Genomic DNA, 15,851 nt, shown 5'->3' with positions numbered 1-15,851 from the left:
AGGATACGATGTAACAAAAATGCAAAATGATACAACAAACTAACCACAGAGCCACAAATCAACACTAACAAAAAAAGTCAAAAAATAGCTAAAAAAAATAGATAAAACTGCTAAAAATTGAAACAAGAAAACAACAAAAAGACACAAAAGAACTGAAGAAAGAAACAACATGAAAAAACAAATTGTGCACAACCAGAGAAATGTCTCTTACACTAATATGATTTTCTAACTTTTACATTTAAAAAAAAGTCTTGGCACAGATAAACACGGGTGTTACAAACAAAGAACAGACACTAAATGGATGATTTCACTGTTGACACAGTTTCTGACGTGTTTGTGGTTCTTTGTGATCACAGCCTGCTGCTAACCTCCTGCTCTGAAGTGTCCAACAGCCAAACCCTGGAAAACAACAAAATGAGGAAAGGGAGGGGTGAGGAAGGAGGAGGAGGTGTGCATGATGAAAAAAGCAGAGAGGGGGTAAAAGAGAGAGAGAGAAAAAAAAATCATGTTTGAGGTCCAGAGAGAAAAGGGAGGGGTGCAGGCTGCCGAGAGAGGAGGGCATGTACAGTAACAGAGGGCCGTATGTGGGGCTTGGAGATGCCTTCCAGGCCACGCCCACCTGCAGAAGCTATAGATGTTGCTGTTTCAGTGGTCCCCCTCTTCACAGCGAGGACGTCCAACAGCTGAACAAGTCCTAAGTCCGACTGACCAACTGCAGGGAGAGGCACTTAGTGAAGTTGTCCAGCACCTGGTTGCTCCTCATCCTTTAAATCTGCGCCCCATCTTCATCTCCAGGCTAATCCCAGAGGCTGCATCCTCGCCTTCATCCTCGTCTCCTGCAAGCTGAAGCTTTGAGAGGTCATGCCGGGCATCGCTCCCCTCCTCCGAGTCCTCCTGCTGCTGCTCGAGGGCACGACTCTCCTCAGCGGCATCCCTGCACAGAGGATCAGAGGCAAGTGCACAAAACGGCATGCAAAAAAACCCAAGTTGCATAGCGTAATGGGAAGTCAACGGGGTAGCACGGGCATGAAAGAGAGCAGAAATAAGTAAAGTAACAGAGCTGTAATAATAAAAATGCAAAAACTAAAAGAGTAAATGGCTCATTTCATGCATGAATGAAACAGATTGGCATAAAGTTGTGAAACAAAAGATGGTGACATGCTTACAAGTAGTACTAAGCAATAGGAGGTTTGAAATAAATGAGGAAAATGTACAGAAATAAATGCTAAAAGAATGGAAGTAAGTGGGTGAAATGTCTACAGAAAAGAAACAAATAGTTGTGAAACAAAGTGGCATCAACTTGATAACAATGTAATACAGCAAATGTAGAATAATGTTTGCAGCAACAAAAATGTGTCCGTGGGTCTGTCAAACAGGATGGATGTAATAATTAAAAGTCGTGAGGTGTGAGAAGAAAAAAAGTCAGGTTTAAGTCATGAAAATGTGGAAAAGTGCAAAGATGAAAGTAAATGGATGTAGGAGATTTAGGCAGGAAGCAATGCAGGTACACAAGAGTGAAAATAAATGGTTAAATTATAAAGTAGGAGTAGGGATGAAAAATCTGTCCACAGAAGACGCATAAACATAAGAGAAAAAGAGAAAGCATTAAAGTTATGAGGACAACGCTAGAAGTGCTAAAGTCAGCATGATGATTGGGTGCAGGCAGGCAAATATCTCAAACGTGTCCAAATTAGTTCAATGTGATGAGTTTATTGAATCTTTTGACACATGAGGAAACCCTGAGGAAACTGAATGTTTAAGAGCTGAACAGCGTTTTCATGCTGCTACTTGTCCCAAGTTTTAGCAGAATTAGCAGATTTCCCTGGTTGGAGCGCCTGCTTATCCTTCAGTGTTCCTGCACATAAAAAAAGACTCATTTGTGAATAGATTTGAGTTTTTGTCTTGCTTAATCTGCCATGTGTGCCGTTAATGACCTGTGCAGCTCTTCGCCTGCAGGTGCTTGCCTGATTCTGTCATCAGTGCGTTCTCTCCTTTCTGCTGACTCGGCTTCTTTGGCTGCAATAATGGTCTGCAGCTGCGGAGAAGTGACAGAATACTCTTTCAGAACACTTTATAATACATGCATTTTGGCCTTTTCCTGATTGCCTTTTGGCTGAGTGTTGAGGTGGATTTTGGTTCGGTGTCTTTGTCAGCTCCTGCAGCCAGGCTTTGCTGCAGGTTGTGCCTGCCCCGGCCCGATGGGAGGAGGGGCTAATTCATGAAATAACCTGTCATTTTTTTCTGCCTCATTGAGCTTTTTATGTTATGTAAGATGATAAAATCCCCCTCATTCAGAGAGACACGGTGGGCTGACGTGACAGCTCAGAGAAGATTACCTCACCGGGTGAGAGACAGCCAAGAGCAACATAGAGGGACAGAGAGAGTGAGTGATGTGTTTGGAGGAGCTCCGTGGTTTTTTTTTTTCCAGTTTGTTTTATCTTTTTTTGCATATATTTTCCGCAGTTCTTTCTTTATAGGGAAGTTTATTGGTGGCAAAAGTACAGAGTGAGCAAAAATGTAATTAATGTGGTGAAGAATAAGAAGCACACAGGGACACGTGTGTAAATGTGGAACAAGTTTCGTGCTAAGTCCTGCTTTGATTTTGTTTGTTTCAGCTGGCTTTGTTTCAGATTCGGGGGATCCTTGACAACAGTTTCATCAGGCCACGCCCACATACAGCTGTTAGATTCAGTTTTTATACCGAAGCTCTTAAAGGGAAAAGTTAACTAGCCAAACAGGTTATTACGGGGCTCTCAGTGTTTGTAAAACAAAGACCAGTTGCAGGGGTTTTGTCATTGTTAAACTTCCATACAACTCCTGTTTTAGTTTTCTGGGCAGCTGCTTCAAAAAACAGCTGTTTCCCATTATTTTCGTTGAATACATCTAGGTACAAATAGAATTCGAGGGTTATAATTTTGCACGTGTAACTGTTTCTTCACATTTTTCCCTGTGCAAACTCAGAGTGGATGTAAAGCTTGTCCTATCAAAGAAATGCCATGAAATATTGCAAAAAGATTTCTCTTTTGACTTATTGTGTAAAACGATAAGGTGTCACTAACAATAATTTTTTTCTCTATTCTTCATTTTTATTAAATACCTCTCTAATTTGTTTGGTTTCTCTTTGAACTGTTTCTCCCCTTAAAAGCAGCCAAACTGAGTTTTTTTTTTTTTAACATAATGTTGCAGTTGACCTGAAGGGGCCCCCCTTTTTCGCCTTTTTTTTGGGTCATTTATATATAAAAAAAAAAAAAACAACCCAAGGTTAGTCCCCACTTAAATGCTAAAACATGCAATATCTTTTGAGGCACCAGCAGTTAGTCAGTCCCCACAGACTCCCCATTAAAATGTCCAGCTTTACTCGAGAAGCCAACATGTTTGGAGTCGGATACACAAACAGATTTAATTATTACAAATGTAACTTCAGTTGCAGGTGACCTGCAGGGGGCACTAAGTAACATTTTTGTACTTTCATTGATTAGTTGATGAATTTTAATTGTATGAGTGGGTGGGTTTTTGATGCTGTTTCGTAGCTTACCTTTAGGGTGCCGTGACACATCTCATGATAACTAACATTTTATGTTCAGTAAATTAAATCCAGTTACACAAAAACCATCTGGAGGTGTGGCCAAAAGGGGGTGCAGGATCAATGTGCAGTCTTTTTCTCATGGAGTTTTTCAAATAAATAACTTTGAAGATTATTTCAGGATCAGTTTCAGGCTTAAAGTTGAGTTTCAGCATGTTTTAGTTCTTTGTGTATTTTCTTTTGGGGGGATTTCCCACCTGAAAGATGATAACAACCCTCACTGAAGCCAGCAGCAGGAGCAGACGCTTGGAGGTCTAGAGATACCGGGGCCTGTGCTGTATCACAGACGACTGTTTGAGTTCCACCACACTGTTTTACCGTTGCTGCTAATGAGCTGGCTTGCTCTGTTGTCTGGTGGCATTTCTTCCCTTAAAAGGAGCTGCTGCACACTGAGTGTGTGCAGAAACAGACTCCAGACTGCACGCAGGTGATTTCTTTTGCTAACTGGAAAATGTTATGTGTGTCTCTCTGGTCGTCCGACTACGACCAGTACCTTCTAATACTGCATCTTGTGTGGTGGTTTATTGTTCATGTTTTGTTGCAGTACTCAGTGACTCATGTATCACTTTTTGGTACAACATTATCTTTCAGTTCATTTTGATGTTTTGCTGTACTTCTAATGTAATTCTTAGTGGTAGTTATTTTGGAACCTTTCTGGGTTATGAGCAGTTTATAGCTGCTCTTTGTGCATAGTAATACTTTATGTGTTCTTTGTGGATCAGATGCCGTTTTATAGTACTTTGGATTGTTTTTTCCCACAGTACTTTGATGTAACAGTTTGGTTTCTTGTAGTATTTTAGCCTTTGTTAGGACTTTGTGCTCCTTTTTGGTACTTTATTTTGAGCAGTTTTGTGGTACTTTCCGATTCATAGCAGTGTAAGTTTAGAGTAGCTTTATATTTACTTTGATGCACTTGGTTCATTACTGTTTGTTTGTGCTACCTGGTGACATAGTTAATGTATAGTTCTTTATACTACATGGCAGTACTTGTTCTTTGGTTTTCATATTTTGCACACTTGGGTGATTTTTCTGTACTTTTACCTCCTTGTGATACCCTTTTCTTGTAGTAAGATGAAGTAAAAGACCTGTTTTAGTACTCTTGTTGGTAATTGTTGAGTTCTTATGGTTGTTTTTTGTGCTTCTGGGCATTTGGCTCTGTGCTGTAAGAATTTATAGAAAATGTTATGCTTTTTTGACTGTCTTTTGTAATGTTGCAGGTATTTAATGTAGCACATGTGATGATGTTAGTTGATGAGAACACTGATAGCTTTTTGAGCTATTACTGTTTGTGGGTTTATTTTAAGATTTTTTATAGTACTTTTGGTTACTTGCTGGAGTACTTTTTCTTCCATTTGACGCTGGTTTCGTGGGTACTTGTGGTATTTTGTTGTACTTAATGTCTCTTCATTAGGGTCCATTTGTTCCTAAGGAAAAATGAGAGTCATTACAGAGATATAAGAGTTTGACACACCGAGAAAACTGCTGCAGCTGGGATATGTTGTCCATGCTTTTGGGAGGGGGAACCCTCGTCTATATTAAGCACTGTTTTTTGTTTGTTTTTTTTCCGTGGGGGTGGGGGGCTGATGTCTGTCATGATGTTGAGGTTTATCCCTCCGCCTTCGACAGGCCAAACAGCGGTGCCAAGAATGAGCTACATGATTCCACATGTCCAGCATGTTGGCCTCTCTGCAGGCTTTTCTCATACTGATCTGCATGAACAAACAGCCCAAAGAAAACCTAGACAAGATGATGGACTGGATGTACTTGAACACAATGACATGCTTGGAAAAATCCAAACCTTACAAAAAATAAAAATAAAAAAGAAAACACTTGTCTAGTGATTGGGCACATGCCGTTCCTCGCAGGAGGCTTTAATGCCTAATTAGACCTGATTGTTCCACTGAGCTTCTGCATAGAGAGTTAATCAGCTAAAACAACAGTTCAGAAACAGAAAAATGCTCCTCTGCTGGAATTTATCACTTCAAACTGCTCAATTGGGCTCCACATTAACCTGTAGTCACTTCTATGAAAGGATGTGTCTTCCAGCAGCAGCTGATTTAACCTTCCTCTATTTAAGGCTGAATAACCGCTCACATAAACATCACAGAGCCTCAGTTGATGGCTTCAGCTGATAGAGATACTTGGATCATAAAAGGTAGGAGCACAATTTACAGATCACAGTGTTTTTTATGAAAGGTTTGAGGCAATAAATCTTCGTTAAAGACCTACAAAGTCAAAAATTGTCAACATTCCAGCATTCAATATCATCTACATGGGCTTTGCAACACCATTACAATTCAGTTTCAGTTCAGTTTTATCTACAGTATATGGCACTAAACAACAGTTGCCGCAGGGTGCTTTATATCAAGAAGGTAAGGTGAAGACTGTACATAACACAAAGAAAAGACTGAAACTCCAACAATCCGATCACCTGCCTATGGGAAAGTGCTTTGGCCACAGTGGGAAGGAAAAACTCCCTTTTAACAGAAATAAACCTGCAGCAGAACCACACAAAGCAAGGGGCAGCACCTAAATTGGTGCACATTAAGTTGCTGCAGCAATCTTAAAAAAAACTGGACATTTTTAAATACAGTGTTTTTACAAACAAATTTGTTTGTAATATTACAAATTTGCAGCGTTACATGAGCATTGTATTTGGATCATAAATGTACCGGTATATAAAAAATCCTTACAATTTTCTGAGATACTGCATTGTGGTGACAGCTAGACAAGATCTACCTGATAAGATAGATTATCAGAAGCTAGAGAATAATAACAACTGTGTAGTGAAGTTCTGTGTTCAGAGTAGAAACATTTTAAAGACAGAGGAATTTTTGGGATTACATGTAGGAAACCTTACAAAAATCCAGCTAACAGGTTCGTTATGCTGGGACTGGTTTGCAGTTCGTCAGAAGCCAGTCTGAATGTTACCATAGCTCGGAAAGCCACATGAAGGCACGGAGAGGAACATGAAGCGTCACATGTGTGATTGCCTCGTCATTGAGTTTTCATGGTGTGGATTCAAGAGAAAACCAAATGCAGATGAGCTCTTAACAGCTTCATCATGTTCAAGCAAGTCGGTCCTCTTTAAATGGTGGGAAAGTGTTGGAAAAACAAGCAACCCTGGCTGATGTGGAAAACTTAAAGAGGCTGCAAGTCCTGCTTATTCAGCCATTTTAGGTTTAGGACTTTCCAGGTCAAAGTTTGAGTTCTTCTGGTGTATTCACATGAAATAACCTTGTTTTGGGTACAGTTGGACATTCTCAGCCTGTATCACTTCGCGGGTAGTTGAAGTGTCTGCTGAACTCTCAGTTTACAGTGTTTCATTGATGTACTGTTACTGTGACGCTAAAGGAAAACTGAAAACAGACTGATTCCCAGGCAGCTTCTGAACGTCTTTTCTCCAGTTTCTGAGTGGATTATCAGAGATAATGATGCACAGGAAATGGAAGTCAAATCTGTTTCATGTCTGTGAGTTCTGACTCTGAGGAGGCTAAGTTTGATGCTGGCTTGGTTTAAAGCAGCTTATTCACAGAGTAATTTGGACCTCCTCGTGCTTTCCTGTGTTTGGACACTGTCAGAGCTCTGGGGCCTGGAAAATAAAAAGTTTATAGAGAAAACCCTGCAGGACTGAAACATTTTGTCCTTGTTAAAATTTTAAGTGTGGACCATGATGATGCACTTGAACCCTGCAGACAGAGGTCAGGAGGATCTGCCACTGGACACCAAACATGCTCATTAACTGCTTGAGCAGAGGCTCTGAGGGAAATCGTAAAAGCCCATGAAAAACAGAGATATACAGACAGTGGATTGTAGATGAGATATCCATCTCAGCGTGAAATGTAATCAAAGCATGACTTCCCCTACAGAACAGACTGTATCTTCAGACTGGAATGTTCAGTCCAGTCAGAAACTTCCATGTTACTGGACTATAAACTGGACAGAGCTTAGAATAGAGCCAGTATTCATCCAGTTGAGGTGGTTCGGCCATCTAATCCAAATGCCTTCTGGACACCAGCCCAGGTTTTCTGGGCATGGAATGCCAAGCTCTGAGGAGACCATAACGTACACCAATATCATGTATATCCCATGGATCTCTCTCAGGATCCCACAGGAGGAATTGGAAAACCTGAGGAAAGGATTGTCTTGAATATAACTTTGGGTAAGAAGAAGAAAATTGACAGACATAATTCTTGTCTCTTTGAAATAAATTTCTGGCAGCTTCATTTTGTAATAAAAGTGTTGGAAAACTCTAAAAACTCTTTCCATCATCAGGAATTTAATATAGCATTTATTCCAAAAATGACGTCCCCAAACATATAAAACAGAATCTCAATAACCTGTCAAGGGAAATGTGGTTTCTCTCCAACAAACAACAAACAAAGCAAACAAAAACAAGAAACATTTTAAAATTGTCTCGTTTGAAGACATCGTGCAACACTGGCCGTCTGTGTTGCAGGATTCTATATAGGATCTCTTTTGTCATTGGTCCTCCAAGAGAAAATAGCATTATTTTAGAGACCTAAAAAATCCACACTGTGCTGATTGATTATTGTGCTGTTCATGTAATTGACATGTTAATTCTGAGAACTGGTTTGTGTCCTTTATGGACGTTTTATGAACTTGGTCTAGATTCTTGCTTAGGTCCAGGCACTAACCTAAACCTGCATGGTTTAGGTTTTTGTTTGATGGAGCTTTAAATCAATAAAACTTTCACCATGGTTTGTTTTTACTGCCTTTGATTTCTAAAAACATAACCTTTACTCGTTTTTTTTCAGTTGCAGTGAGATTATCTTGGTTTGTTTTAGGAAAAGGTCCTGCTTTGTGTTAAAATAAGTCCCTTGAGAATGCAAAACCACATGTTAGGAAAAAAACTTTTGTCATCTGCAACAAGTTTCTCCTTTGTTTTCATCCTGTGACAGTGGCTACACCAGCAAAGAACATGTGGCCACAGTCTCATGGTTTCTATTTCAGACACCATGGAAAAAGACGCTAAAGGGGTACCCGCTGGATCACAGTGTGACACTGAGTGGGCTAGACTAAGCTTCAGTGATTAGCTTTGAGTGCAAATACCCTCTTTAATCATGTTACAATAACTTTAAATAACTCCTGCAGTAAGTAATAGGCCACACTTTTAACTGTTGATTTTTCCCCATTTCTTTCTAAGCTAATTTCTATAAAAGTAAAGTCTTATAGGCAGTAGAAATGTTCTCTCCAGACCAGTTTTAGAGTTTTGGGCATCTTATTAGAAAATCCTTATTTGACTGACTTGAAGATTCGATAACATGCCATGTTTCAATCACTTTTTGAATTAAAAATTTAAGTATCTTGTCTTTGTGTTCATAAAGACTATTTAATTAATTTGTACTTAGAGTGAAATGTGGTTGAACTCTGAATTCTTACTTGATATCCAAGATGATTGACTGTAAAAGCTCAGAGCGACACTGGAGCTGGTGTAGAGTTTGAGTCCTTGTCTGTCCCCACTTTGGTCTTTGATTTTTCTGTAAAGCTAAAACAAATGGTTCCTCTCTAACTGTTTGTGCTAATTTCGCAAAGTGTTCAACTGTAATTATCATCAGATTGATCTGATACTACCTGTTTGGGTTTGACAGAGCTCAGTGGCACACTGGCAGGAGAAAGAAAAAAAAAGAAAAACTGAAATGGCAACATGACTATTGGAAAATGAAATGTTATTCCAATTAACATAGTTTTTTATTATGTATATAAAATGTTTTTGATACATTTCAATTTCTTGAAACTTAATTTATAGTGCATTTTTTAGATGCAAATTATGGGTGACTGCAGCAACCTGTTAGTGACCAAAGCAATCAAAAAGAGATTTTTGGTGGAGCAAAATAGTAAATGGCCTGCATTTGTATAGCACTTTTCTTAGTCTCTAAGGACCCCAAAGCACTTTACACTACATTCAGTCATTCACCCATATTCACACACTGGTGATGGGAAGCTACATTGTAGCCACAGCTGTCCTGGGGCACACTGACAGAGGCGAGGCTGCCGGACACTGGCGCCACCGGGCCCTCTGACCACCACCAGTAGGCAAACATGGGGTTAGTATCTTGCCCAAGGATATTTGGCACGCAGCTGGGAGGTAGCCTGGGATTGAACCACCAACCTTCTGATTAGTGGTTGACCTGCTCTGCCACCTGAGCTACAGCCACCCTTTTTATGACTGATTTCAACTTGAGACAGCCAGCAACCACTCATTATCAGTCGTTTTTACCTATCAACCAGATGTTGCCAGTGGGTCTTCAACCCATATTTATGCCTTAGTAAATAAGAGCTTGGTCTTGAAACATTTAAATCTGGTCTTGGTACCAATTTTTTGAGTCAAAAACCAAAATGTCTTTGAAATGTATCACACAGTTCTGACTTTGTAAATTTTTATTACATGAACTTTGATTATGTTATGATTTTTTCTCACCTTGAGTATTTGTTGTTGAATTCCTGATATTCCCTAATAGTCTTGCTTCTTCTCTTCCTTAGTGCGTCGACAGAACATGAAGGTTCGAATCAACGCCACTGGTGACACCATTGTGATGAAGTTTGTGCGTCCAAGTCCAGATGTGAAGTTAGAGGGTTATATTCTGGGTTACGGCAGCAGCATGTTCTCCAAACAGTTCATCCAGCTGCCTGAAAACGGACAGCCCTACGAGACTGAGATGGGTAAGACCCACAAATATTTCTTCATCTACAGTATGTGCATATTTATAATGTTTTTCTTTTCCAATTTACTTTTCCATTTGTTTTAATCAGTATCAAGTTGTTGATGAAGATGGTCTTTGCAGATAAAAGGCAGCAGATCTTTATGAATTTCCTTAAAAGTTTATTAGAAAAAAATAGTACACTTGGGCAAAATGAAACCTTCCACTCCCTTTTCCGAATATTTTCCCTTTATACAATTCTCAGAAGCTGAATGTATTAGTGTCTGTCTTTAAAACATTAAACAGGTTCATGAGGAGATGATTAAATCTGTGCCAAACCACGACTTTGTGTTGTTTTGATTCTGGAACTTTTGTTTCTGCATCGGTGTGACCACCAAACCTCCATGTCTAAAGCTTTACACTCGTGGGAAAGTGAGAGTTTCTGTAGGAATACTTTCGGGAAAAGAAGAATGTAAGAAGCTTTGAGAAGCAGCAGAGTCTCACAGTGACAGCAGCAGGTGGCTCTGATCCGTTTTCTGAAGCGCAGCCAAGAATTTTTATCCCATCACACCAAGAAAGCTCTAAAAGTTGCGATGGTATGATGCATATAATCGGCCACAGTGAGAGGGTTAACAGAAAACCGGCTGAAAGTCATCCTTCAACACCAGTTTTCATGCAGGATGAGTTTGTTTGCACTCCTGCAGACTTGGGACTAAATGACTGCAGCAGCTTTTGGAATTTAGACCAGAATTATGAGGACTTTTCTCCTCAAGCAGGAAAGCCCATTTATCATCTAATGACAAATATTGGCTCTGCATTATGCTCACAAAAAAGCACCAGATTTGGCTGAAGTTTGTTTATGGTCTTGGATACATTTGCTTTAGTGAGAGATGTGGAAGTGAAAAAAACATAAATCCTGGGTCAAAACTGCTTATCGTGTTGGCATTATGAAACATTAAAATATGACTAAACTTGGCTGAGGTTTTGTGGTGATCCTTTGTGTGAAAACCCAAAATTTGCTCAGTATTGCCGTGTATGTTGGCAGAATTAGAAGTCAAGAGGCTACAACATTTCGGTTGATGGACAGGTGCCAAAACGCTCAACTTTTCTTGCCTTTTGGATGTTTTTATCCAGGTTCTCTTAGCCTTGAGAGCTTAATTTCTTGGTGATGAGAGTGTAGCAAATTTAGCTTTGTACTTTCTTTGAAATCAACTAAATTGGGCTGTTCATGAATGACATTACTGATTTTAGATGCAGTTGCAGTTCTTATCAGCTTTGAGCTTTTTTTCATCCTGCTGGAAGTAGTTTCATATTATGTTTAAAATTACACAGACGTTGGCTGAGGTTTAGTGGTGCTATTTTAAATACTTTATTCACTGCGTCCCTACTTTTCTGATTAATGTACAGTAATAGTGACTTTGCTCCAGTCTCTCTGTGTGGGTCACTAAGATACTAATTCAATGATGAAGAGGCGGCTGAAGGTTGGTAGACAGGCCCTCATTTACTCGTGTGATGATAAATTTTTGTCTTTTTTTTTTTCTTCAAATCTTATGGTAGAAATAGCCAAATTGTGCCAGAGTGTCTGGCACTGGTTTTCTGGATAGATTTCTGGTAAAAAATAAATGTGGTAGTTTTTCCTCAGATGATTGATGGAACTTCCTTAAAAGTTGGCATCAGTTTTGGTGGAGACTTCAACAAAAAGAGCCCAAACTTTTAAAGACAATTTTCTCATCAACTGCTTGATTGGCTTTGATGAAAACATCCGAACTCTGGCATAATATTTTGCTCGTGTTATAAATTGGTACAACATTAGTAGTTTGCTGAGAAACATCAGCTTTACTCCAGTCTCTCTGTGTATCGCATTAAAGATACTTAAGTCAGATATGGAAGTGAAGTTCCAACTTTTGATTAAGTTATGGTCTGTTTTTTTAGTCTTTTGGATGCTGTATGTTTTCTGACTCTCTTTGAGCAACTGTGACCACATAATTTCCTCTGAGACTAATAAGCTAATCTGATTCTGATGATTCTGATTAAAAATTGCCAGAATTTGCATGGTCTAGCTTTGATTTTCTTGGTATATTTCTGATGACATAAAATATATTTTGCCATTGATGATTAATTAATATGACTTAAAATTTGGCTTAGGTTCGGTGAACAAAAAAGCTTTTCTCATCAATTGTGAGCTTCATTTCTTTACTTAGTAGCTTCCCATATGGAAAAGAAATAGAAAGAAATTATAAAAGACTTGCATCAGATGTGGCCTACTTCATATAGTGAATCATATAAGGCTTATATGATTTACTCATGAATGTGGCCACTTTCATATATTGTTTTAGTAAGTATCCAAAACATACAAGTTTCATTTATATAATTTTTCTAAGGATCTTATATCTGTTTTCACTCTTGTATGCTTTTCATATAAGTTTCACACAAGACAGATACAAACTTTATAAGATTTATTTATATCTTTTCCATATGGGTTTGTACCTTGTTCAAACTGTGCAATATCTGGCTGAGGTTTGGTGGACAGCTCACCACACATCCAAACATCTTCAGATTATTTGATTTGAATAATTCAGATCTAAGTGTTTCTTCCTTTCTTGGCATTATGAGACATGCTGAGTTCATGTGCTGCTGGGAAAATCAGGTATCCCATTCTTCCATGTCATGTTTACTTTCCTCACTGTGGGAAAATTAAATCCAGCAGACAGATGATAAACACATATAAACAGTTAGATACAGGAGGATCTTGGAGCTCCTCTGGGAGAATTTTAATTTAATCTCCTTCTTCATTTTCACCACTCATCTCTCATCACTGCCACTTCTGCCTCAAGGTCATGTCATGTCAGTTTGACGATCTGGGCGGGACTGTGGTATCAGAACTGCTCTTAAACATTTCCTGCGGTGTTTACCTTCCTGTTTAAAAACCCTCAATGGAGGATCATCCATCAGCAGTTCCAGGAGGACTGCAACCGCAGTGTTGACTCTTTAAATCCGATGCTGCCGGTGGTTTCGGGGTTTTGGTTTTTTTAGCCACATGAGACACAAACATGGCTTCATGACGACTCAGGGATACTTCACCATTTCCTCTGCAGGCAAACTGTTGCTGTTTCAATTTAAACTTTACTGCACGAGAGTGGAGAAACAGTAGCACTGTATGGTGTTAAAAACATCTGAATTTTGGCTCAAGTTTGGAGGATGGTTTGGTAAATACAGACAAATCCTTAATCTGTTTAGGGCATGTGATAGATGGGGCCATTTGGGGGGTGGGACATGTTTACACCTGTAGAGATGAATACAGTCTCCTCTCAAACCAACAAAGACACTGGTTTGTTTTTGGAAAAAAAGTTAAACATCACTCAGTCCAGAGAACTGTCAGAAAACGCTGTAATTTTAAATGAAGTCATTTGAATGAGGAGATTGTGATAAAGAAGCATTTCATCAGCTGACAGCGGCTTTGTTAGATGCTACAGAACATCGTGATACAGGAAGAAATTACCATATTGATCGCACAGATGGCTGAAATATTAATCAAATATGAGGAGCTGAGTTATTGATCACAAAAATCAGGCGATATTTGCAGAGTAAATGTGCTCAGTTTGACAGTGAGGCGTTCCTCCCCCATAACTGGTCATAAATAAAAAAGCTGAATGGTGTCCAGGCTAAAGGCAGGAAGAAACAGCAGCTGCTTTAACAGTCATTCATCATTTAAAAAGGTCTCCAGAGAGGTTTAATAAGTGAGGGTGGAACTTTTACTTTCACACTGATGACTGAGTGAAACTCAGAGAGCTCAGTCATCAGGAGGAGTTCAAAGGTCACTAAGAAAGGAACAATGATTTTCAGTGTAGGCTTACAAATGATTTTGACCTGTAATTTTTATTCTTTAAAACCACTTCATAGCTGTTTTACAAAACTTTGTTGTTATTTTATAAGACTTTCTGGTGCGTTCACCTAGTTGTTTTGCAGTTTTGTAGCTATTTTTACATCATAACTGTTTTATCATAACTTTTGTAATACTTTACTTTTTTTTTTTTTTACACCTCTTTAAAACTCTTTGTAGCTTTTGTGATTTTATATTTTGTAGTGTTTTATGATACATATAGTGCCGTAGTTATGTGTGCTGAATATAATATCAGTGAGTTCTCAGTGATTCCCAGACATTTACAAAAGTTTCTTTATTTTTACGGGGATCTAGGCCAATGTTCCTGTATGTAAGCCACACTTTGCACTGTTAAATTGACTAAAGAAAGTCAGACTAAGAGATGAGTTTGTGCTGGAAAAGGAAACCGTGCATGTGGGTGAGAACAGAAAAAATGACAGATAAACACAAAAAGGTTGAGGCTGAACTCTGGAGTTAAAGACGCAAAGAACAAAAGCAGAAAACATTTGACTTGGATGGAAATCAGATTATTATGAAAGAAGATGTGAGTGTTTTCACATGTGGATGTTTAAACTGCCATCCTTGTATTTCAGCAAAGAAACTCTCTCCTTATCTATAATCATTCACATCTGTGTGTCTACTTTCTGTCCATGTGTGGGAGGAAGGTGGGGGAGGGAGGGGGCAACAATACCCGCCATGACATAATCACCATAAGAGAGTGCAGAATTCCTCACATGTTTCAGCCTCTATGAACTCCCACATGAGATGTTCATGTTTCTGTAGGGAAGGTTGCAACATACTTGCCATGGTAGTTGCAGCAGTACAGGTTGTAACTGTACCACTATTTGAAAAAAAAAATGGTACTGTCTGCAACTGTGTGTTGTGGTTTTATCCAACTTTGTTGTTGTTGGCTTTTATTCTTCTTTGTCTGCATCATTCTGTTGGGTGTACATCACAAAGCCTGACCTCATTTGACATGTTTTTTCAGATGCAGAACCAAAGTACCTGGTGGCCGTCCAACCAATCCCAGCTAACGATGTGAAGAAACACTGCACAGGTATGCTGGCAGCTACATGTGGGCTTCAAACTGATAAACAGGCCAACACATAGTCTCACTCTGTACTCACTTGTCCCAACAGGTAAAGTGAACCTGGAGAAGCCGCTTCACCTGGTGATTGGTTCTATTAGCCCAACCGCTGTGCTACTGTCCTGGGGAAACTATCTGAAGACACCCTATGAAGGGAACATCATGAACGAATGTCTGGAAGACGGGTGATTAACTTCACTTGTTGTCCCAATGCTGATTGCATGTTTTGTCTAAGCTGTACACTGAGCTCTGTCTCTAAAGCTTTGAGCTTTCAGGGATATTTTAAGGAACAGTTCATAGTCTGGTAAAATATTGCAAATTAATTTTTGGGGTTTACCTTTATGATGAGTAACTTCACATATGTCACAGATTCATCATAAAACCAGTTTTGGTTTAGTGAACATGAAAGCTTTTTACCTCCTCTCATGTATTTTATGTTTTATGGACAACCAGAAAGCCCTGTTCCAAAGCTCGACGTTACTCAGAGACAAATCACCTTCAACCAATCAAGATGATGAATTACAACCCTGAAATCTCCACTGCTGTTGAGCTTGAACTGTCCCAGTGTGTTGAGTGATATTACACCGACTGAGACTCACCAATGCTCTTTTCCATCACCCCTTGATCTCTGCTGCCTCT

At 39.2% G+C, this 15,851-nt stretch overlaps 1 protein-coding gene across 1 annotated transcript in view; it reads left to right on the top strand.

Annotated features, from left to right (window-relative positions):
- The first annotated feature begins 649 nt into the window (after nucleotides 1-649).
- Nucleotides 650-15,851, top strand: part of LOC147301557 (target of Nesh-SH3-like) — a 36,141-nt gene continuing 20,939 nt past the window's right edge. Inside the window, exons 1-4 of the mRNA XM_086281763.1 lie at nucleotides 650-952; nucleotides 10,088-10,267; nucleotides 15,114-15,182; nucleotides 15,265-15,397. Of these exons, the coding sequence (XP_086137889.1) occupies nucleotides 862-952; nucleotides 10,088-10,267; nucleotides 15,114-15,182; nucleotides 15,265-15,397 (473 nt within the window). The 5' untranslated portion in view covers nucleotides 650-861. The remainder of the gene's footprint in view (nucleotides 953-10,087; nucleotides 10,268-15,113; nucleotides 15,183-15,264; nucleotides 15,398-15,851) is intronic.

Source organism: Aulonocara sp. 'chitande type north' Nkhata Bay, linkage group LG23, assembly GCF_057382095.1.
Source record: "Aulonocara sp. 'chitande type north' Nkhata Bay isolate Kocher_YH1m ecotype deep benthic linkage group LG23, A_spYH_male_GT1.1, whole genome shotgun sequence".
Lineage (NCBI taxonomy): Eukaryota > Metazoa > Chordata > Actinopteri > Cichliformes > Cichlidae > Aulonocara > Aulonocara sp. 'chitande type north' Nkhata Bay.
This window is presented reverse-complemented; position numbering and strand designations above follow the sequence as displayed.